General features: G+C 42.9%; 1 protein-coding gene across 1 annotated transcript in view; it reads right to left on the bottom strand.

The window, feature by feature from the left end:
- LOC117526050 (von Willebrand factor A domain-containing protein 7-like) overlaps positions 1-23,459 on the bottom strand; it is a 77,290-nt gene that overhangs the window by 19,082 nt on the left and 34,749 nt on the right. The window contains exon 9 of the mRNA XM_034188039.1: positions 16,374-16,486. Within this exon, the coding sequence (XP_034043930.1) occupies positions 16,374-16,486 (113 nt within the window). The remainder of the gene's footprint in view (positions 1-16,373; positions 16,487-23,459) is intronic.

Raw genomic sequence — 23,459 nt, 5'->3', positions numbered from 1 at the left:
ACTGACAACTTCTATCAGGAAGGGCCAACCACCAAAACAACACAAAGACAGACAAGAACGAAAGACAATTGGTGAAGACAATAACTGTGACATGAGACATCGAGGAGACGGGGCCCCGACAATACAACATACCAGGACAAACAACCATACATGAACAAACAGTGACAGCAACAGCCTGTTGTCTAATTAGTGAGCATCCATAACCTAATCCAGGACACCAGAGTCTTGATCCCCTTGAGAGCACCCAAAACCGAATTGTGGTGATGGCCACAAACACACAACCATCCACGCACAGAGACCCAGATCACAGCTAACTATCTGATCACTACTGTGGCTGGTGTGTTGGGACAAAACAAGAGTACAGAACCTTACCATATGACATGGACCACTCCGGCACGTTAGTAGCCACGCAGCTGGCCGCGAGCACCGACAGAAATGGGTTCAGGACGCAGGAAGGGCACAGGGGCCAGGAAGGACAGTCCCCAGAGCCACTGGGCAGCAGGACAAACCAACAGGGGAGTGGCCCGATGGCGCCGGAACGCACCCCCGACACCACCCCAACTCACAGAAGCACAGGGAGCAGCCCCATACCCAAGGTAAGCACACAGGGCGCTGGCATGAGCCCACCAATAGGGGGAGCCCCAGAACCACACCACTAGGGCCACGGCCCCCGAAGGCAGGAGTGAGCGGCGGCAAGGATGGGGGACAAAGGAGTCATCTCAACCGAATCCAAAGCACAGGTAGGGACCACCGAGCCATACAAGGGCGGGGCCCAGCCCCCAGACAAGAGGCGAGGCCCAGTCCCGGGGCCAGGAAGCGCACAAGGCCCCCGACAGCCAGGGCCCCCCAAACCACCCCAACCCACAACCCAACCCGGATCCCACCCCAAACACCAAAGCCCATGATCAGGAGACCACCCAAGCGAGAGCAAAGAGACCACGGCCCCCATCCCTCCAGCAGCCGCCCAACCCCCCAGTGCCAACACCCACTCCCCACTGCCACCACCCACCCCCACAACGGGCCGTGGGACCCCAGGCCCAGAGCAGGGCCATGGTACCACGGCAGAACCAGCGAGGCAGACCCTACCCCAGAGCCCCACTCATCCACAGCCATTCGGGGCCAACCCCACATGCCACACTCACCCTACCTACCAACCCCACCATAGTTGCTATAATTAATCTCCCTTGCTGTGTACGACCCCCTAAGTGAGCAAAGATAAAGTGTTGCATTAAAAGCAGGGCAAGAGACGGCAGGTGGTAGACTGCCGTGGGTGGCCGCGGCACACCGCTGTACCACAGCCTGGCCTGCAAACCCACCACCACCACCAGGGTTACAAGTTAGTGAAGGTGTTTACTAAATGTGTAGAAATAAAGTGTGTGCATTAAAATTGCAAGGCTGGAGTGGCGGATGGAGATCGTAGTGGAAGGCTGCAGTGCACAGCTGCGCCACAGGCTGCGCCCTGCAAACCCATCCCCAACACCCAACCACAAATCTATATGAACCCTACAATGTGCTACTTAAAACCCAATATGATGTGTGTGCAGGTACTAACCTGGTGAAGTGCATTAAAAGGGTGTGACATGTGAGGCCCAACCCCAAGCAGCAGGTGAAAGGAGAGGTGGGGTGCAGGGAGCAGGCCCCCAGCCCTAACCCAGATCCGGTGGAGGTGCTAGGGAAACCACGAGACGGGGGGAGGCGGGCAGCCCCGGAGGAGCACCGGAGGCCCAGGGAGGAACAAACCAACAGAGGGGACAGTTTCTCTATTCTGGCTTGGTGCTTGTTGTTGTCATCTTCTTTCTTGAAAGTCAATGACCAATCAGCAAGACTCACCCAAATATTTATCATGGCCACTCAAAAGTACATATATACAATGGAGGAGGGAGTTTTGTCACGTCTGAAACAGGCCCTCAAACATCACCTTTCAGGATCGGTGGAGGCATGCAAAGGTGTAAGACCACCTAAATTGCAGGTTCCTATGATGGAAACAGGCTTCTGCAACATAAACTGACCTTCATCCTTTTTTTTTTCTTTCTCACTAGCTAGGTTGACTCCTCCCGTCCCCGTCATTATTTTTATAGCTGCTGCTTTTTTTTTACCTGTTTAATACTTCTGTTAGTTTTTCAGTGTAACTGCTGTGAATTTTAATTTATTTATTTGCGTCTGTGTGACCTTTTGGAGTGGTTAGCTTATCCATTATTGGTTAGCTCGTGTTTGCTTGGCTACATTCTTGAATTTCTTAGTGCACAAAGTACACTACAAATCCTACTTTACACCCTCTGTAAATCCTGCGTGATGTTGGAAGATAGGGTGGCTCTTTTAGAGAGCCGTGTCCGTAAGTTAGAGCAGCTTCTTAGCTCAGTGGAGTTAGATGTTACGGGCACTCCAGATGAGGTTAGTGTTGGGCCAGCAAACGAGCCCATTAGCATCAGCTTAGAAACGCCGACTGTGGAGGATGGCTTTCGGACTGTGGCTAGGCGGAGGAAGCCCCGTGGGGCTTGGTGCCCGGTTGTGGCACCCCAATCACACTTGCCAGTGCGAACTGTGAATCGGTTCTCCCTCTTGTGACTTCCACTCCTGTCTCCAGGCCGAAACACCGGACTTTAGTGATAGGGGATTCTATCACCCGCAAAGTCAGGTTACAGACGCCGGCTGACGTTAAATGTATTCCTGGGGCCAGAGCTCCCGACACTGCATCTCATCTTAGGGTGCTGATGCTGCAGAAGGGAAGACAGATGAAGGAACATGACATGAGATATAGTCACATAGTTATTCACATTGGCACCAGTGATATCAGGATGAAGCACTCAGAGGTCACAAAAATGGTAAATGGTAAATGGACTGCATTTATATAGCGCTTTTCCATCTGTATCAGACGCACAAAGCACTTTACAATTATGCCTCACATTCACCCCGATGTCAGGGTGGTACCATACAAGTTGCTCACGACACACCGGGAGCAATAGGGGATTAGAGGCCTTGCCCAAGGGCCCTTAGTGATTTTCAAGTCAGGCGGGGATTTAAACCCATGATCTTCTGGACTCAAGCCCAACACCTTAACCACTAGACTATCACCTCCCCCATGATCTATGATCTAAAATGGACATAGAGAGGACTTGTGACCTTGCCAGAAAGATTTGTCAACATCGATTAATAGTCTCTGGTCCCCTCCCCTCCCGGGGTACTGATGAGGCATTTAGCAGGCTGACATTGTTAAATAGGTGGCTGGTGCAGTTTTGTAGACTGCAAAGCTTTAGCTTTATTGATAACTGGCCTTCGTTCTGGGGCTGCCGTGGCTTGCTGATGCCGAACGGCCTCCACCCTACTGGGGAAGGCGCCCCCATCTTGTCTGCGAAGATAGATAGAGGTCTACAGGGAGGGTAACATTAAGAATCTACAGCAGGCCACGGAGGAGGTGATTAGAGACCCTGCAAGGCTTATGACAAATGTGGGTGTGGAATCCATTAGCTTAGCGGGGAAATTAGTGCAGAAAATCTACTATGGTGATAGTGCAGTTTATTTGCCAGGGAGGGAATTTCAACAAGTTGAGACTGTGGCCTGCTTCCGTAGTCATGTCCATAAAAATCATAGAGGGATATGCTTTCCAAACTTAATACCCATTACCATATTGGATGATGTTGAAACTGAGGATGGCCCAGTGGTGGTTCCAGCAATAGCAAAGATTTCATGTCTGCTACCTACAACACACGTGGAATGTCTTAAACCTAAACCTACTTCTAGGCATCTTATATATGCTACTCTGGAACCACCCCAAAACCCAAACAGTTCAACTGTCAACCGCACTGAGGTCCTTAGACTGGGTCTCATTAACATAAGATCACTGTCCTCAAAATCATTGTTGATCAATGATCTAATTATTGATCATCACTTAGATATGATTGGGCTATGTGAAACCTGGCTTAAACCTACAGCTGTCCTCCCCTTAAATGAGGCCTGCCCACCAGCATATACAGTAGTGTTCAGAATAATAGTAGTGCTATGTGACTAAAAAGATTAATCCAGGTTTTGAGTATATTGCTTATTGTCACATGGGAAACAAGGTACCAGTAGATTCAGTAGATTCTCACAAATCCAACAAGACCAAGCATTCATGATATGCACACTCTTAAGGCTATGAAATTGGGCTATTAGTAAAAAAAAAAAGTAGAAAAGGGGGTGTTCACAATAATAGTAGTGTGGCATTCAGTCAGTGAGTTCGTCAATTTTGTGGAACAAACAGGTGTGAATCAGGTGTCCCCTATTTAAGCATGAAGCCAGCACCTGTTGAACATGCTTTTCTCTTTGAAAGCCTGAGGAAAATGGGACGTTCAAGACATTGTTCAGAAGAACAGCGTAGTTTGATTAAAAAGTTGATTGGAGAGGGGAAAACTTATATGCAGGTGCAAAACATTATAGGCTGTTCATCTACAATGATCTCCAATGCTTTAAAATGAAAAAAAAAACAAAAAAAAACAGAGACGCGTAAAAAATGGAAAACAACCATCAAAATGGATGGAAGAATAACCAGAATGGCAAAGGCTCACCCACTGATCAGCTCCAGGATGATCAAAGACAGTCTAGAGCATGGGTGGCCAAGGTCGGTCCTCGAGAGCCACCTTCCTAACACTCTTAGTTGTCTCCCTGCTCCAACACACCTGAATCCAATGAAAGGCTCATTAAAAGTCTGCTAACGAATCTTTCATTGGATTCAGGTGTGTTGGAGCAGGGAGACAACTAAGAGTGTCAGGAAGGTGTCTCTCGAGGATCGAACTTGGCCACCCCGGTCTAGAATTACCTGTAAGTGCTGTGACAGTTAGAAGATGCCTGTGTGAAGCTAATTTATTTGCAAGAATCCCCCGCAAAGTCCCTCTGTTAAATAAAGGACGTGCAGAAGAGGTTACAATTTGCCAAAGAACACATCAACTGGCCTAAAGAGAAATGGAGGAATATTTTTGTGGACTGATGAGAGTAAAATTGTTCTTTTTGGGTCCAAGGGCTACAGACAGTTTGTGAGATGACCCCCAAACTCAGAATTCAAGCCACAGTTCACAGTGAAGACAGTGAAGCATGGTGGTGCAAGCATCATGATATGGGCATGTTTCTCCTACTATAGTGTTGGGCCTATATACCGCATACCAGGTATCATGGATCAGTTTGGATATGTCAAAATACTTGAAGAGGTCATGTTGCCTTATGCTGAAGAGGACATGCCCTTGAAATGGGTGTTTCAACAAGACAATGACCCCAAGCACACTAGAAAACAAGCAAAATCTTGGTTCCAAACCAACAAAATTTATGTTTTGGAGTGGCCTGCCCAATCCCCGGACCTAAATCCAATTGAGAACTTGTGGGGTGACATCATAAAAGCTGTTTCTGAATCAAAACCAAGAAATGTGAATGAATTGTGGAATGTTGTTAAAGAATCTTGGAGTGGAATAACAGCTGAAAGGTGCCACAAGATGGTTGACTCTATGCCTCGCAGATGTGAAGAAATCATGAAAAACTGTGGTTATCCAACTAAATACTAGTTTAGTGATTCACAGGATTGCTAAAAAAGCAGTTTGAACATAATAGTTTTGAGTTTGTAGCGTCAACAGCAGATGCTACTATTATTGTGAACACCCCCTTTTCTACTTTTTTTTTACTATTAGCCCAATTTCATAGATTTAAGACTGTGCATATCATGAATGCTTGGTCTTGTTGGATTTGTGATAATCTCCTGAATCTACTGGTTCCTTGTTTCCCATGTGACAATAAGAAATATACTCAAAACCTGGATTAATCTTTTTAGTCACATAGCACTACTATTATTCTGAACACTACTGTACATTTAGTCACGTCCCTCGTGATGCGAAGCGGGGGTGTTGCTCTTGTTTATAAATCTAGGTTTAGCTTATTAGCTGTTGAGGGTTACAAATATAACTCTGATCTCTGATAACATCTGATTCTCTGCTCTGCTCAGGTTATTACACATTGCCACGTTCAGAAGAATAAAAATCAGTCATATTACTTTGTCACTGTATATAGGCCTCCTGGCCCATATTCTGAATTCTTAGATGAATTTGGTGCGTTCATCTCTAACTTGCAACTAGTGTAGATAACATTCTGATCATTGGTGACTTTAACATTCATATAAATAAGCCTTCTCATCCCCTCTGCAAATCATTTATGGAAATTGTGGATGCATTAGGATTTCGGCAATGCATTCGGAACTCGACGCACATTAGTGGAAATACCCTGGATCTGGTTCTGGCACGTGGTATTGCTGTCATGAATACTGACGTCATGTCTCTTACATCAGTGGTGTCTGATCACTCACTTATTAAGTTTACAGTTTCGCTGCCGTGTTTAGTGGAACCACAACCTTATATATCATTACGGCATTGCATCAACTCCTCAACTAAGACTGAACTCGAAGCTAGACTGCCTGATGTCTTAGCTTCACATTTGACAAATACCCAGTCAGTAGACAGACTTGTGGATAGTTTAAACTCATTGCTCAAAACTACACTCGACATGATTGCACCACCTGTGTTAAAACCGCTCTCCCCCAAATCACAGTCACCTTGGTTCAGTGATTATCTGCGTGACCTCAAGCATAAAGCAAGAGGTCTAGAATGGAAATGGCGTCGTTCAAAATTAGAAGTATTAGACCTTGTGTGGCGTGATGCTATCTTAGACCATAAGCATGCATTATTGGCTACAAAGCGGACCTACTACTCTGATTTGATCAACAAAAACAAGCATAACTCAAAGTTCTTGTTTGACACGGTGCCAACACTTATGCATGGACAACCACCTGTAGTTTGCTCTCCTTTTACAGCATGAGATATCCTGGATTACTTTGGGAAGAAAATAGAAGACATCAGGTTAAACATATCCCGGCATGCCTTAACCCAGCCACTACACTCTGCTATTGAGGTGGGCGCCACTACTGAGGTATTACCTAGATTTACAGAATTTGATAGTATCTCACTAGGCATGCTGACAAAACTCTTATGCCAACAAAAAGCACAACCTGTTTATTTGATCCTATACCAACAAAACTGTTTAAGGACCTGTGGCCCACTCTTGGGCTGACTGTGCTGGAAATGATTAATCTTTCTTTAACTTCTGGATCTGTTCCTAAATGTTTCAAATCTGCAGTGATTAGACCATTACTTAAGAAACCTAATCTTGACCCTAGTGTATTGAAAAACTATCAGCCAATATCAAATCTATCATTTTTCTCTAAAATTCTGGAAAAAGTGGTGTCACGGCAGCTCGTAGACTATCTTACTGAGAATAATCTCTTTGAGCCACTGCAGTCTGCTTTTAGAAAATATCATTCCACAGAGATGGCTCTCACTAAAGTGGTGAATGATCTTCTGCTTACAATGGATTCGGACACCACTACGGTTCTGTTGCTGTTAGATCTCAGTGCTGCATTTGATACTGTGGATCATCATATTCTACTTGATAGGCTGGAAAATCATTTTGGGATTACTGGGAGTGCCCTTGCATGGCTCACGTCATACTTGACCAGTCATTCTCACTGTGTTTTGTACAGTAACACTACCTCTAACCTTAGTGACATGAAATTTGGGGTTCCACGGGGTCTGTCTTAGGCCCCCTGCTTTTCTCCCTTTATATAGCACCCCTTGGGCACATATTGCGGCATTTTTGGATTACCTTTCACGGCTATGCTGAGGATACTCAGTTATACATGCCGATAACTGCTGGTAATCTCGTTCACATAAAATCCTTAGAAGATTGCCTTGCAGCAGTGGGAAGTTGGATGTCTAGAAACGTCCTACTTTTAAACTCTGATAAGACCGAAATGATGGTTCTTGGTCCAGTGAGACATCGGCATCAATTTGACCAGTTAACGCTCAGCCTCGGCTCATGTGTCATACATCACACTGACAAAGTGAGGAACCTTGGGGTAATTTTTGATCCTTCATTGTCCTTTGGCCTCCACATTAGAAATATTACTAGGACTGCTTTCTTCCACCTGCGAAATATAGCGAAGATTTGTCCCATCCTGTCTATGGCTGATGCTGAGTCCCTGATCCACGCATTTATCTCTTCGAGATTGGACTACTGCAATGCTCTTTTTTCTGGTTTACCGCAGTCCAGCATTAGGGGTCTCCAATTGGTTCAAAATGCTGCAGCCAGACTTTTGACACGAAGCAGAAAGTACAACCATATTACACCCATTTTGGCATCCCTTCACTGGCTTCCTGTCCCAGTGAGATCAGATTTTAAGGGTCTGCTACCAACCTATAAAATTATTCATGGACTGGCACCTCCCTACCTAGCTGACCTAATTAAACCTTACATACCGGCCCTTTACGTTCTCAGGGTACAGGACTACTTTGTGTCCCTAAGGTGAATAAGAAGTCTGCTGGTCACAGAGCTTTCTCTTATCTTCTTCTGTGGAATGATCTCCCTTTGTCAATAAAACAGTCAGATTCTGTGGAGATTTTCAAGTCCAGACTTAAGATGCACTTATTTTCCCTTTCATATGGGTAGCATACTGGTACAGTTTTGTTTTACACTTTTTACTCTTTTAATTCATTTATTAGTAATTGGAGCGGGCTGCGGCCTCAACTTTACCTAAATTCTCGGTCTTTTAGTGAAGTTTAGGGCTAGTGGCCCGTGATCACCTTAGTATTTCTTCTGTTTTTCTTGTTGTTTAATGCTGGCAAATTAGACAGTATTTTTTGTCTTTCTGATGCCTGATTCTGTTTTTTCTCTCTGTTTAAGGTGCAGCCACATCCAGAGATGGGAGTTGTATTTGTGTTGGCGACCCTCCTGTCCTGTGCGCCAATAGCATTTCTTGTATATTCGTCCGTGAATTGTTCTGTAATTTATGTTTGTAGCATGGCCCAAGCAGAGGGTCACCTCTTTGAGTCTGGTCTGCTTGAGGTTTCTTCCTCAGAGGGAGTTTTTCCTTACCACTGTTGCTCTAGGGGTTGGTAAGGTTAGACCTTACCTGTGTGAAGCGCTTTGAGGCAACTCTGTTGTGATTGAAATTGAAATCCTTTTTGAGAAGTAAATTAGGGGATATTTAATAGGTTGCGATCTGAAACCTTAATGATCGTACAAAAATTATCATGCTGCTTTAAATGAATGAACCAAAGTAGCTTCCTCTGTAAAATTCTAGTACGTCCAGGGGCCTCATGTACAAAGACTTGTGTGGATTTCCTACTGAAACGTGATACGCCAAAACCCACAAACTGGTGTAAGCACAAAAATATTCAGATGTATCAAAGTGTGCGTTCGCATGGATCCACGCATGTTCCATTTGTACATCCTACTGAACATGGAATTGAGTGCATGTGCACTATGCTTCTCTCTTTCTATGTCCCTGTTTAAATATGCAAATCCATGTAAATAGGCCCTAGGAGCTGGGAATTCTCCTCCGTCACATCGGTCAACATGAACACAGAAAAGAAATTATACCGAATCTGAGCCACAGATGACATGGAGACACACAGGGATAGTTTATTTGGAACCCTATCAAATAAACATGAAACGGTAAAACGGTTAAGGTAAAAATGTGAGGGGTGCCGTGGCCAACAGTGTGTGACATTCACAACTTTACACATGCTTTTATTGACAAACACTGAACACAGGGGGTCTGTTAAGAAGCTCAAATTTAATGTTCAAGAAACAAAACAAAAATAATATTACGAGAGAATCGACACAGCGGTGCAAAGCTCTCTTGTGGTACACTGTGTCCCAAACAGGAAGTGCAAAATTTTTAGTCCACAGTGAAACAGCAAATGTCAAATGTTGAACACTTCCTGGATTGACAATAGAGGAGATCTTGTTGGATCTCATGGGAATTCAGTGGCAAGTTGAAACTGAAACAGGAAGTGCCAAATTTTGATTCCACAGTGAAACAGGAATAATTTTATAGTTTTGATCTGTTTTTTTTTTTTATTAACCTGTTCTTCGGTATGTTGTTTTTGCTGTTGTATTGAATCCTCTGTAAGGTTTATGTGTAACTTTTTCTTTGTCTCATTAAATAAAAAAAAATTCAAATGTTGAACACTTCCTGGATCAACGCTTCCTGGTTTGACGATAAACGAGATCTCATAGGATCTCGCGGGAATTCAGTGGCAAATTGAGACTGAAACAGGAAGTACTAAGTTATATACATGCCGGTAACTGCTGGTAATCTCATCCACATAAAATTCTTAGAAGATTGCCTTGCATCAGTGAGAAGTTGGATGTCTAAAAACTTCCTGCTTTTAACCTCTGATAAGTCCAAAATGATGGTTCTTGGTCCAGTGAGACATCAGCATCAATTTGACCAGTTAACGCTTGGCCTAGGCTCGTGTGTCATACATCACACGGACATAGTGAGGAACCTTGGGGTAATTTCTGATCCTACATTGTCCTTTGACCTCCACATTAGAGATATTGTGAGGACTGCTTTCTTCCACCTGCGAAATATAGCGAAGATTCGCCCCATCCTGTCTATGGCTGATGCTGAGACCCTGCTTCATATGTTTATCTCTTTTAGATTGGACTACTGCAATGTTCTATTTTCTGGTTTACCGCAGTCCAGCATTTGGGGTCTCCAATTGGTTCAAAATACTGCTGCCAGACTTTTGACACAAAGCAAAAAGTTCGACCACATTACACCCATTTTGGCATCTCTTCACTGGCTTCCTGTCCTTGTGAGATCAGATTTTAAGGTTCTGCTACTAGTCTATTAATCTATAAAATTGTTCATGGACTGGCAGCTCCCTACCTAACTGACCTAATTAAACCTTACGTACCGGTCCAGGCTTTGCGTTCTCAGGGTGCAGGGCTACTTTGTGTTCCTCGGGTGAATAAGAAGTCTGCGGGTCATAGAGCTTTCTCTTATCGTGCCCCTGTTCTGTGGAATGACCTCCCTACATCAGTAAAACAGTCAGATACTGTGGAGACTTTCAAGTCCAGACTTAAGACACACTTATTTTCCCTTTCATATGGCTAGCATACTGGCATAGTATAGTTCTACGCTTTTTACTCTTTTAATTCACTTTATTAGGAAACTGAGCATGCCGCGGCCTCAACTTTACCTAATTTGTGGGTCTTTTTGTGAAGCTTAGGGCTAGTGGCCGGCAAACACCTTAGTATTTGCTGTTTTTCTTGTTGTTGACAAATTATACTGTATTTCTTGTCTTTCTGATGCCTGATTCTGTTTTTTTTTCTCTCTCTCTCTCTCTGTTTAAGGTGCAGCTCCATCCAGAGATGGATGTAGTATTTGTGCTGGAGACCCTCCTGTCCTATGCACAAACAGCATTTCCTGTATATTTGTTTTGTGAATTGTTCTGTAATTATGTCTGTAGCAAGGCCCAAGCAGAGGGTCACCCCTTTGAGTCTGGTCTGCTTGAGGTTTCTTCCTCAGAGGGACTTTTTCCTTACTACTGCTGCTCTGGGGGTTAGTAAGGTTAGACCTTACTTGTGTGAAGCACCTTGAGGCAACTCTGTTGTGATTTGGCGCTATATAAATGAAAATAAATTGAAATTGAAAATTGCTAAATTTTCAGTCCACAGTGAAACAGGAAATGTCAACACTGCCTGGCATGGGTGGAGCTGGGTTTCACTAGACTCCTCTGAAATCTGATTGGACACCTCAGTTGTCACGCCAGATGATTGACAAGTCATGGCACCACACATCTGGTTGAAAAGAGCCATTTTGAAATCAGTGACAGATATTGACTGCTAGGTCCCTACTGTACACTAGTTGATGCTGTGTTCCACAAAAAGTTCTAATCCACCTTAGTAGAAGCAGAACAATATTTCAGCCAGATTTGAACCTGAACACATCATCTGAAACACGGACTTCTAATGACACCAAGAAAAGTGCTATATAAATAAAGCTTACTTACTTACACCAAAGTTATATTGTTGAGTAAACGGCCATATTTTATGCCAGAAATGAGGTCCAGGTTGTTAAAAGTGGCATGTCTCCTTTAATTCGGGTTGCCTTATATATACGTGTTTCTCAGTTGGTTTTAGATGAATAAAACAAGCAGGCAGCAGCTGGTTCATGCTCTGTTTGCTTATTTGAGATGTAAGATGCTGCCCAAGTGTTTCTCAATTGCCCTCAAAAGGATTGGAACACTTGGGATTTCACACATTTTAATTTGTTGATGCCATTTCAAATACAATAAATAAATAAATAAATAAATCTAAAATTATCTTCCTTAAACTCAAATTGATAGCAAATCTCTGCAACTTGGTATAAATTGAATTAAAAATATGAAATACAGCTTCTTGATGGAGTGGTGTAGAGGAGGATTTTCTTAAAAAGACCTGAATGTTCAGCTAATTTGGCCATATTGTGCAGCCCTACTGTCAACTAGCTGAAAAGTGGCAGGGGGTTCAGAAGGCTGTAGTTATGGGTGCCTGGGGGCTTCGCCAAGGTTTTTTTTAGCCATGCTTATGCGCCCCAGAAGCATTTACTGAAAAAAAGTGTGAAGACCTAAATGAGATGGTGAGGACGTTTTTCCAGGCATGTGAGATGCAAATAAAGAAAATACTTACAATGGTGGGGGTTAAGAGGGCCGTAGTTGGCTGTAGCTGAAGATTTTTAGCCATTCTAATGCTCTCCAAAAGCATTTACTGAAAAAAAAGTGTGAAGGACCGAAATGACATGGTGAGATGCTGAAGAACTTTGCTCGTTCATGTCCAGGACATATTTATTTTCATTTATATAGTGCCAAATTACAACAAAGTTGCCTCAAGGTGCTTCACACAAGTAAGGTCTAACCTTACCAACCCCCAGAGCAAGCACACAGGTGACAGTGGTAAGGAAAAACTCCCTCTGAGGAAGATACCTCAAGCAGACCAGACTCAAAAGGGTGACCCTCTGCTTAGGCCATGCTACCGACACAAATTACAAAACAATTCACAAAACAAACATACAGGAAATGTTGCCAGTGCACAGGACAGAAGGGTTTCAAAAACAGACACCACACCCATCTCTGGATGGAGCCGCACCTCAAACAGAGAGAAAAAAAAAACAGAATCAGGCATCAGAAAGACAACAAAAACAGTATAATTTGACAGCATTAAGCAACAAGAAGAACAAAAGAAATACTAAGATGACCACCGGCCACTAGCCCTAAGCTTCATTAAAAGACCCAGAACTTAGATATAGTTGAGGCTGTGGCCCGCTCTGTTTCTTAATAAAATGAATTTAAAAGAGTAAAAGGCATAGCAACATACTATGCCAGTATGCTAGCCATATGAAAGGGAAAATCAGTGCATCTTAAATCTGGACTTGAAAGTCTATCCTGACTGTTTTATTGATGCGGGCAGATCATTCCACAGAACAGGGGCATGATAAGAGAAAGCTCTGTGACCCACAGACTTTTTATTCACCTTACGGACACAAAGTAGCCCTGCACCTTGAGAACGCAAAGCCCGCGCCGCTATGTACGGTTTAATTAGGTCAGTTAGGTAGGGAGGTGCCAGTCCGTGAATAATTTTATAGGCTAGTAGCAGAACCTTAAAATGTGATCTCACAGGGACAGGAAGCCAGTGAAGAGATGCCAAAATGGGTGTAATGTGCTTGAACTTTCTGCTTCCTGTCAAAAGTCTGCCAGCAGCATTGTGAACCAGCTGGAGACCCCTAATGCTAGACTGTGATAAACCAGAAAATAGAACATTGCAGTAAACCAATGTAGAAGAGACAAACACATGAAACAGGGTCTCAGCATCAGCCATAGACAGCATGGGACAAATCTTTGCTATATTTCGCAGGTGGATGAAAGCAGTCCTTGTAACATCTCTAATGTGGAGGTTAAAGGACAACATAGGATCAAAAATTACCCAAAGGTTCCTCACTTTGTCAGTGTGATGTATGACACACAAGCCTAGGCTAAGCGTTAGCTGGTCAAATTGATGCTGATGTCTCATTGGACCAAGAATCATCATTTCAGTCTTATCAGAGTTTAAAAGTAGGAAATTGCTAGATATCCAGCTTCTCACTGATGCAAGGCAATTTTCTAAAGACTTCATGTGGATGAGATTACCAGCAGTTATCAGCATCTATTACTGAGTATCATCAGCATAGCAGTGAAAGGTAATCCCAAAACGCCGCAATATGTGCCCAAGGGGTGCTATATAAAGGGAGAAAAGCAGGGGGCCTAAGATGAATGGACCCCTGTGGAACCCCAAATTTCATGTCACTAAGGTTAGAGGTAGTGTTATTGTACAAAACACAGTGAGTACGACTGGTCACGTATGACGTTAACCATGCAAGGGCATAGTAATCCAAAAATGATTCTCCAGTTTATCTAGTAGAATATGATGATCCATGGTATCAAACGCAGCACTGAGATCTAACAGCACAAAAACCGTAGTGGTGTCCAAATCTATTGAAGATTCGGACACCAATCCAAAGAGTGAGAGCTGTCTCTGTGGAGTGATATTTTCTAAAAGCAGACTGCAGTGGCTCAAAAAGATTATTCTCAGTAAGGTGGTCAGCGAGCTGCCTTGAAACCACTTTTTCCAGAATTCCAGAGCAAAATGATAGATTTGGTATCGGCCTATAGTTTTTCAATACACTAGGGTCAAGATTCAATTTCTTCAGTAATGGTTTTATCACTGCAGATACATAGATATTAAAAACAAAAAACATATTTGAATACGAACATGCCAAAATGTGTCCATACTGGTTTTCATTCGGAACAATTTCACAAATAAACTACTTACTCATTGCGCACATGCCAGACAGGGGCACAAAATGTGGGGTGACACGGGGGGCGTAACATCACAGTCCAAGAAGGCTAAATGGTTGTTTCTGGCGTCCTCACATGTGAGGACGCCAGAAACAACCTGTGATGTTACGATTGGAGAGAACAGGCAGCTCCAGACAGGGGTTTACAGAAAACCAACCCACACTGACAATATCTGCTCTTTGGCTGAAACCACCCCCTTGAACACAAGCTCGGGGTGATCAGGACGCTTCAACACAGAGCCCTACAGGTGCCCACAACTGCAGAGGGAAGGGCTAAAGAACAATAACTTGTCCGGAAAGCCCTCACAGTATGTGGGTACCCACAATGGTCCCTGGACAAAGTGCAGAAGTCCCAGAGAACAAAGAGACCAGATAGACAGGAGACGGAGACAAGAAGAAGAGTGTCTCTCCCTTATTTAGCAGGAGTAGGGGAAAAACTACAGAGGATCTTCAACCAGCACAAAATCCCAGTTTATTTTAAACTGGTTAACACCTTGAGACAGAAATTAGTTCACCCTAAGGACAGGATCCCTAGTTACAAACAGAGAAATGTAGTGTATTCTATCAGATGTCAGGAAAACTGTAACGAACATTACATAGGTGAGACTAAGCAACCTTTACACAAAAGGCTATACCAGCAATGCAGAGAGGGCGCCAGTGGACCTCAGTCTGCAGTTCATCTCCACCTTAAAGACACTAACCACACATTTGAGGACAAGGAAGTTCAAATATTAGATAGAGAGAAGAAATGGTTTGAGAGAGGGGTCAAGGAGGCATTCTTTGTGAAACGTTTGAAACCCAGCCTTAACCGGGGTGGGGGTCTGAGACACGCTTTATCCCCTGTTTACAATGGGGTACTCAGGTCAAAACAGTTTCAGTCTTTTGTTCATGGTAATGAGTCATTCACGTCATCAGCAGAGTCGTCATGGGAGCCATCAGGAGAGGGTCCGTCCCATCATTAGGAGGGACAGCTGCCCTGTCATTAGGATGGTGCTAACGAGAGCACAATAGGTGCTAATTAGAGCTATTGTTTAGTCACTAGCCTATAGCAGTCTGCCTCTCGGTAGGAGGGGTCTGGTTAGGTTTAAAACTCCAGCTTTTGTGACTTCTGATTATTCTTCTCTACAAGAGTCAAGACAGAAGTCAGACCACCAGAGCAAGAGTTTTAACTGAGGAAGCTTCTGCGATCTGAAGCGAAACGTCCTTGCATCAAGCAACCCAGTCCAGTTGAAGATTCAAGCTTCTCTACTTCTGATTTGTTGCTGTACATATAAATTGATATGTCTTACATAGGCGGGTTCAGATGCATACACAATGCTTGCATACAGAACGATGAGACTGAACTGAAAACAAAAATTTAAAATGACTTAAAAGTACAAAGGAAACACTTATGGAAAAGTACAAAACCTTAGTAGCTCTGGATTGTACTGGATTTTTATGTAGACCTGGCTGCTCATGGTTCCTGTGTCCTTGAACAAGACATGTAATCTGCATTGTGTCAGTCCACCCAGCTGTAAATTTGTCCTGGTCTTGTCTTAAAAAAGTGGATATGCAAAGTCGATTTGGACACCTCCCCAAATGTACTTGTACCATGTACTTAGGATGCGCCCCACAGATCATCAAAGTAGGGCTCAGAGGCACAAACCTGCAGTCCAGACATGGCCATCTCTGGGAAATCTCCTCCTCCATATGCTTCCAAATTATTGACTCTGCTTTTGAAGACATCTGAATCTGTTGTCTTAGTCACAGGTCCAAAATCTGTATATATAACATAAAAGTATCAATCAATCAATCAAGTTTTATTTCTATAGCACTTTACAACAGTTTCACTGAACCAAAGTGCTTTCCAATAGCACCAGCTAAAGATAAAATAAAAAGAACAGTACGAAAAACACACATAAAAGCATAATAAGAGCATCCAAATAGAATAAAAATAGACAAAAAAAAGTGTCAAAGCAATTATGTGCAAAAAGCTGCCCTGAACAAGTACGTTTTTAACTTAGCTTTAAACAGAGGCAAACTATTAATGGACCTCAGTTCAGGAGGTAATGCATTCCACAACTTAGGACCTGCTACTGCAAAAGAACGGTCACCCCATTGTTTGAACCTGGACCTGGGAACCTCCAGAAAGTTTTGGTCAGCAAACCGAAGTGTTCTGACAGGGTTGTGTGTTTTTACCACTGGGAGGTCCAAGCTTTTCTCTTCTACCTGTAAAGCCCACGGAGAGTCAAATGACCCCAAGATCCCCCGTGGAGAGCTACTTCTGTTATGTAAACAAGGAAATCTCAGAAAACCTCAGGGGAGGGGCTGACTTGGCTAGCCACATTCTTGTGTTTGCATATTTGCTGTCTGTCTGCCTGCTTAGCTGAAAGTGCTTAGGTGCGACTGTTCGATGTGCTGTCTGCGACAGGTATAGTTGTGGCAAATGCAGAAAAGACCTTCCATGGCAGTGTGGGGACTGTTAGTCATTGTGAGTGACTGTAACCTGTACCTATTGTATATATTTTGGTTTTCTGGTGTGTTTTTTGGTACATTTTGGTACATTTCAATAAAATCCAGAAAACAAAGTTTTCTTTTGATGTGTTTTTTGGTACATTTCAATACAATTCCTTAAACAAAATTTCATCTCTCCCCCAGGGTAAAGTTATTTATCCACCTAAGCACAAATCAGCAGCCCTTTCAGCTAAGCAGGCACACAGACAGCAAATATGCAAACACAAGAATGTGGCTAGCCAAGTCAGCCTGAGACTTCCTTGTTTACATAACAAAAGTAGCTCTCCACAGGGGATCCTGGGGTCATTTGACTCTCCTGTGGGCCTTAGAGGTAGATTGGTCATTTGACCAGTCCTTGGCCTTCCGAGTGGTCACATAAATAAGAAGGTGCAATGCCATTTACAGCTTTAAAAACAAACATTAACAGTTTAAAATCAGCTCTAAAACGGACTGGAAGCCAGTGCAGGGAGTAAAGTACAGGAGTGATGTGGCTGTGCTTCCTGGTGTTGGTCAACAGGCGAGCAGCAGCATTCTGGACCAGTTGGAGTCAGTTTAGGGAGCCTAGAGTGATACCAACATAGAGTGCATTGCAATAGTCAATCCGGGAGCTGATAAAAGCATGCATAGCCTTTTCAAGGTCCTTTTGGCTTAGAAAGGGTTTGACTTGAAAAGTATTACCAGTTACTCACAAAATGACACATTTTATTGTGGTTATGTGGAAACAAAGTATGCTAAAATTCAGGCAGGTATACAAGTAGTTGAATAGTGACAAGTTGTGTAATTTTGCCTCTGTACACAACCACAATGTATTCAAAGTGAATCATTCAAGATGTGCATGAAATGTATAATACAAAAATATTGCATTAACAATTTATCTATCTTTTTTAACTATACAAAGTCACTCTATAGCTTATAAGTAATTGGACGAACTAAGTACAACTTTTTTTTTTTTTTTTACAAAATTAACTATGAAATACACATGAAACAGGACAAAGTATATGACTTTGATATCTACTGAATGAGCCATTACATCATTTAGATTTTGAGGAATAATGATTCACATTTTGACACATTGACATTCACACCATTACACACACCTTTCTGACAAATATTGAACACAGACAGACAATCAGGCCTCTTAAGAAGCTGTAGTTTCACCATCAAGACACAGAATAAATGATAATACAAACAAACACCATATTTGAATGCGTACATGCCGAAATGCGCCTGTACTGGTTTTTGTTAGGAACAATTACACAAATAAACCATTTACCCGCTCAGCCATCCATCGCGCACCATGCCTGCCTGTTCCCAGCTCAACCCAATGCATTTGCGCATCACATATGATTTGAACATTGATGGAATGAAATTGTTTCCTATTAACAAAAACAAATTCATCATGTCATGGTGCTGTTACAGCAATATGTGTGCGGTCAGCTGTGAGTATATTAGCGAACCTGTCTCTCTCCCAACATGAAAGCAATGTACCTGGATGACATTCGGATGATTGCGTTCCACACAGCTGGCATAGCTCAGCATAAGGTTGACAGGCACACTCCTGACTGATCAGTCACCTCACGCTAGAATGCTCCTGCTGTCAGGAATTCCAGCGTGGTCAACACCTGTGTGGGCCAGATAACCCCTGGCTTCTCGCCGTATTGCTCCCTGGGCCATCCACAATGCTGCATGCAACCCCAGTAACAGTGGTCTTGTTAATCAACATTGGTTAATGAGCCAATTATCATAATTTGCAAATAAATACTTGGGTGATTCTTTAACTACGGGCACTATTGGCCTTGTAAATGTAATTTCCACCACACCATTGCCTTACAATATAAAGCGCCTTGGGGCAACTGTTTGTTGTGATTTGGCGCTATATACATGTGCTCTGATGTTACTGTTTATCTCCATAGAAACTACCCACGCAACCTTTCATACAAACTTTTTAAAGGGACATTATTGTTGTGGTGGAAATTACGGCAATAGTGTGGGACAACAGTTGTATGACATTGAATACCCCAATTATGTTTTGATTATTTTACTGATATTTTATTCAGAGATATTTTAAAACATTAGAAAAAAACGTTTGTTTACTATTCATTTTTATCATTGAAGATCATAAGTCTGGGTGTGGGACAAGCACAAAACAGCAATATTTGCATATAATGATGCTGAAAAAAGGTGAAAAAGTCATCATAGACTACTAGGACAAATTTCTTAAAACACTTTCATTGTAAAGATAACTATAAAAGTGTGAAATTTCCCCTTTTTTCTTTTTTTCATAAAATATGATCAAGGGACATAAAAGTGCCCGTAGTCTAAGAATCACCCACTTGCGTTCCCTGAATACACTGATATCTGATTACACCATTTGCAAGGTCCTCTAACAATGCTAGCGCAGCCGCTGTTAGTGCCATTTTACACATCACTTTGCACATACTTGTATATCCATCCATATAATTGCAAACACATGCGTGTGTTAATTGTTCATACGTGTCTCTGATGTGCACATCACTCTGATGCCTTCATGTTTTCACACAATTAATGGTTCCCACACTATTAATGGTTCCCAGCATCACCTCTATGTGTCAGAGGTGCCATAATAGCTGTAGTGTAGTCTACCTCTACTGGTGGTTGGCTCTCACTGCGGTATTTCTCCTGGTTCTCTCCCTCAGCCCCAACCAGTCCCAGCAGAAGACTGCCCCTCCCTGAGCCTGGTTCTGCTGGAGGTTTCTTCCTGTTAAAAGGGAGTTTTTCCTTCCCACTGTTGCCAAGTGCTTGCTCACAGGGGGTCGTTTTGACAGTTGGGGTTTTTCTGTAATTATTGTATGGCTTTGCCTTGCAATATGAAGCGCCTTGGGGCAACTGTCTGTTGTGATTTGGCGCTATATAAATGAAATTGATTTGATTTGATTTAGAAATGTATACTCAACAAAAATATAAATGCAACACTTTTGGTTTTGCTCCCATTTTGTATGAGATGAACTCAAAGATCTAAAACTTTTTCCACATACACAATATCACCATTTCCCTCAAATATTGTTCACAAACCAGTCTAAATCTGTGATAGTGAGCACTTCTCCTTTGCTGAGATAATCCATCCCACCTCACAGGTGTGCCATATCAAGATGCTGATTAGACACCATGATTAGTGCACAGATGTGCCTTAGACTGCCCACAATAAAAGGCCACTCTAAAAGGTGAAGTTTTGTTTTACTGGGGGGGGGGGGGGGGATACCAGTCAGTATCTGGTGTGACCACCATTTGCCTCATGCAGTGCAACACATCTCCTTCGCATAGAGTTGATCAGGTTGTCAATTGTGGCCTGTGGAATGTTGGTCCACTCCTCTTCAATGGCTGTGCGAAGTTGCTGGATATTGGCAGGAACTGGTACACGCTGTCGTATACGCCGGTCCAGAGCATCCCAAACATGCTCAATGGGTGACATGTCCGGTGAGTATGCCGGCCATGCAAGAACTGGGACATTTTCAGCTTCCAAGAATTGTGTACAGATCCTTGCAACATGGGGCCGTGCATTATCCTGCTGCAACATGAGGTGATGTTCTTGGATGTATGGTACAACAATGGACCTCAGGATCTCGTCACGGTATCTCTGTGCATTCAAAATGCCATCAATAAAATGCACCTGTGTTCTTCGGATGCCTGCCCATACCATAACCCCACCGCCACCATGGGCCACTCGATCCACAACATTGACATCAGAAAACCGCTCACCCACACGACGCCACACACGCTCCAACGTGCCAAACACCAGCGAATGTGAGCATTTGCCCACTCAAGTTGGTTACGACGATGAACTGGAGTCAGGTCGAGACCCCGATGAGGACGACAAGCATGCAGATGAGCTTCCCTGAGATGGTTTCCGACAGTTTGTGCAGAAATTCTTTGGTTATGCAAACCGATTGTTCCAGCAGCTGTCCAAGTGGCTGGTCTCAGACGATCTTGGAGGTGAACATGCTGGATGTGGAGGTCCTGGGCTGGTGTGGTTACACGTGGTCTGCGGTTGTGAGGCTGGTTGGATGTACTGCCAAATTCTCTGAAACGCCTTTGGAGACGGCTTATGGTGGAGAAATGAACATTCAATACACGAGCAACAGCTCTGGTTGACATTCCTGCTGTCAGCATGCCAATTGCACACTCCCTCAAATCTTGCGACATCTGTGGCATTGTGCTGTGTGATAAAACTGCACCTTTCAGAGTGGCCTTTTATTGTGGACAGTCTAAGGCACACCTGCGCACTAATCATGGTGTCTAATCAGCATCTTGGTATGGCACACCTGTGAGGTGGGATGGATTATCTCAGCAAAGGAGAAGTGCTCACTATCACAGATTTAGACTGGTTTGTGAACAATATTTGAGGGAAATGGTGATATTGTGTATGTGGAAAAAGTTTTAGATCTTTGAGTTCATCTCATACAAAATGGGAGCAAAACCAAAGGTGTTGCGTTTATATTTTTGTTGAGTGTATATATGCCAGCCAGTATTTTTGAAGGACGCACCGCGCATTTCCACGGTCATTTAACTTTTGGTACATCTGACGGATTGTACGCCACATTTTTGTGCATAGGCATGCTTTGTACATGAGGCCCCAGGTCACCATTATTTTCATTCAATATATTTTGAAAGCTTCTACTGACATGAAATTTTCACCAGATGTTGCTAACAACCTAAGTAACCCACACAGACAAAGAAATCAAACCACAGATGTCCAGATATTAAGTAATGTGAAATTACATAAAGAAAGAGAAAGTATTGAACACCTGAAGAAAGGAAGGTGCAAAAAGACACACCAGCTGAAATCTATCAGAAATTAGAAAGCAGTCTTGCCCTTTGTCATTGCAAATTAATCAGCTGGTTCAGTCCCAACTAATGGCCTATAAAAATGTGTCACACAAGGAGTCATTTTGGGTAAAAACAAAGAGCTCTCGCAAGATCTTTGCAACCTTATTGTTGCAAAACATACTGCTGGCACTGGTTACAGAAGGATTTCTAAACTTCTGAATGTTCCAGTGAGCAATGTTGGGGCCATAATCTGGAAGTGAAAAGAACATCATTTCACCATTAACGTGGCCACCAGGTGCGCCTCACAAGATTTCTGAAAGAGGACTGAAAAGATTTTTTTTATTAGAGTTGTCCATGAGCCAAGGACCACTTCAGAAAGACTTACTAGCAGATACAATTGTTTCAAAGAAAACAATAAGTAATGCACTCAACTACCATGGCCTGTATGCACGCTCACCATGCAAGAGTCCACTGCTGAAGAAAAAGTTTGCTGAAGCTCATTTAAAGTTTGCTACACAACATTTAGACAAGCCTGTACAATACTGGGAGAATAAAGTCTGGACAGATGTGACCAAAATTGAACTCTTTTAATTTCATAATACACACAATGTTTGTGGGTCAAATGGCACCTGCACATGACCACAAAAAATACCACACCAGCAGTGGAGTTTGGAGGTGGGAACATCATGGTCTTTTTCAGCATATGGCACTGGCAAACTTCATGTAATTGAAGGAAGGATGAATGGGAAAATATACAGAGACATTCTTCATAAAAAAAAAATCCAGAATGATGAAGAAGAAACAAGGGTGGACATTTCAGCAAGACAATAATCCCAAACACACAGCCACAGAAACTCTGTTGGTTTCAGAGAATGAAAATAAAGCTGCTAGAATGGCCCAGCCAATCACTTGACTGGAATTCAACAAAAAAAATTATGGAAAGAATTAAAGATCAGAGTTTATAGAAGAGGTCCAGATTTGAAGACTGTCTGTGTGAAAGAATGGGTCAAAATCACACCTGAGCAATGCACGTGACTAGTTTCTCCATACAGTAGCCATCTTGAAGCTGCCATAACCAACAAAGGCTTTTGTACGAAATATTAAATTTCAGGAAATGTGTTCAATATTTTGTTCCCTCTGTCATTCCATTTTATTACACATAACTTAATTTCTGTACTTATTTGTTTTAATTTCTTTGTATGTGTGGATTACTGGGGTTGTTACCGACATCTGGTGAAAATTTCATGCCAACAGCAACTTTAGAAATATACGAGGTCTGTTAGAAAAGTAACGGACCTTTTTATTTTATGCAAAAAATATATGGATTGGATTCATATGTTTTTACGTCAGCCAAGCTTGAGCCTTCGTGCGCATACGTGAGTTTTTTCACGCCTGTCGGTTGCGTCATTCGCCTGTGGGCAGGCTTTGAGTGAGC

This window comes from Thalassophryne amazonica, chromosome 15 (genome assembly GCF_902500255.1).
Source record: "Thalassophryne amazonica chromosome 15, fThaAma1.1, whole genome shotgun sequence".
In the NCBI taxonomy this organism is placed as follows: domain Eukaryota; kingdom Metazoa; phylum Chordata; class Actinopteri; order Batrachoidiformes; family Batrachoididae; genus Thalassophryne; species Thalassophryne amazonica.
This window is presented reverse-complemented; position numbering and strand designations above follow the sequence as displayed.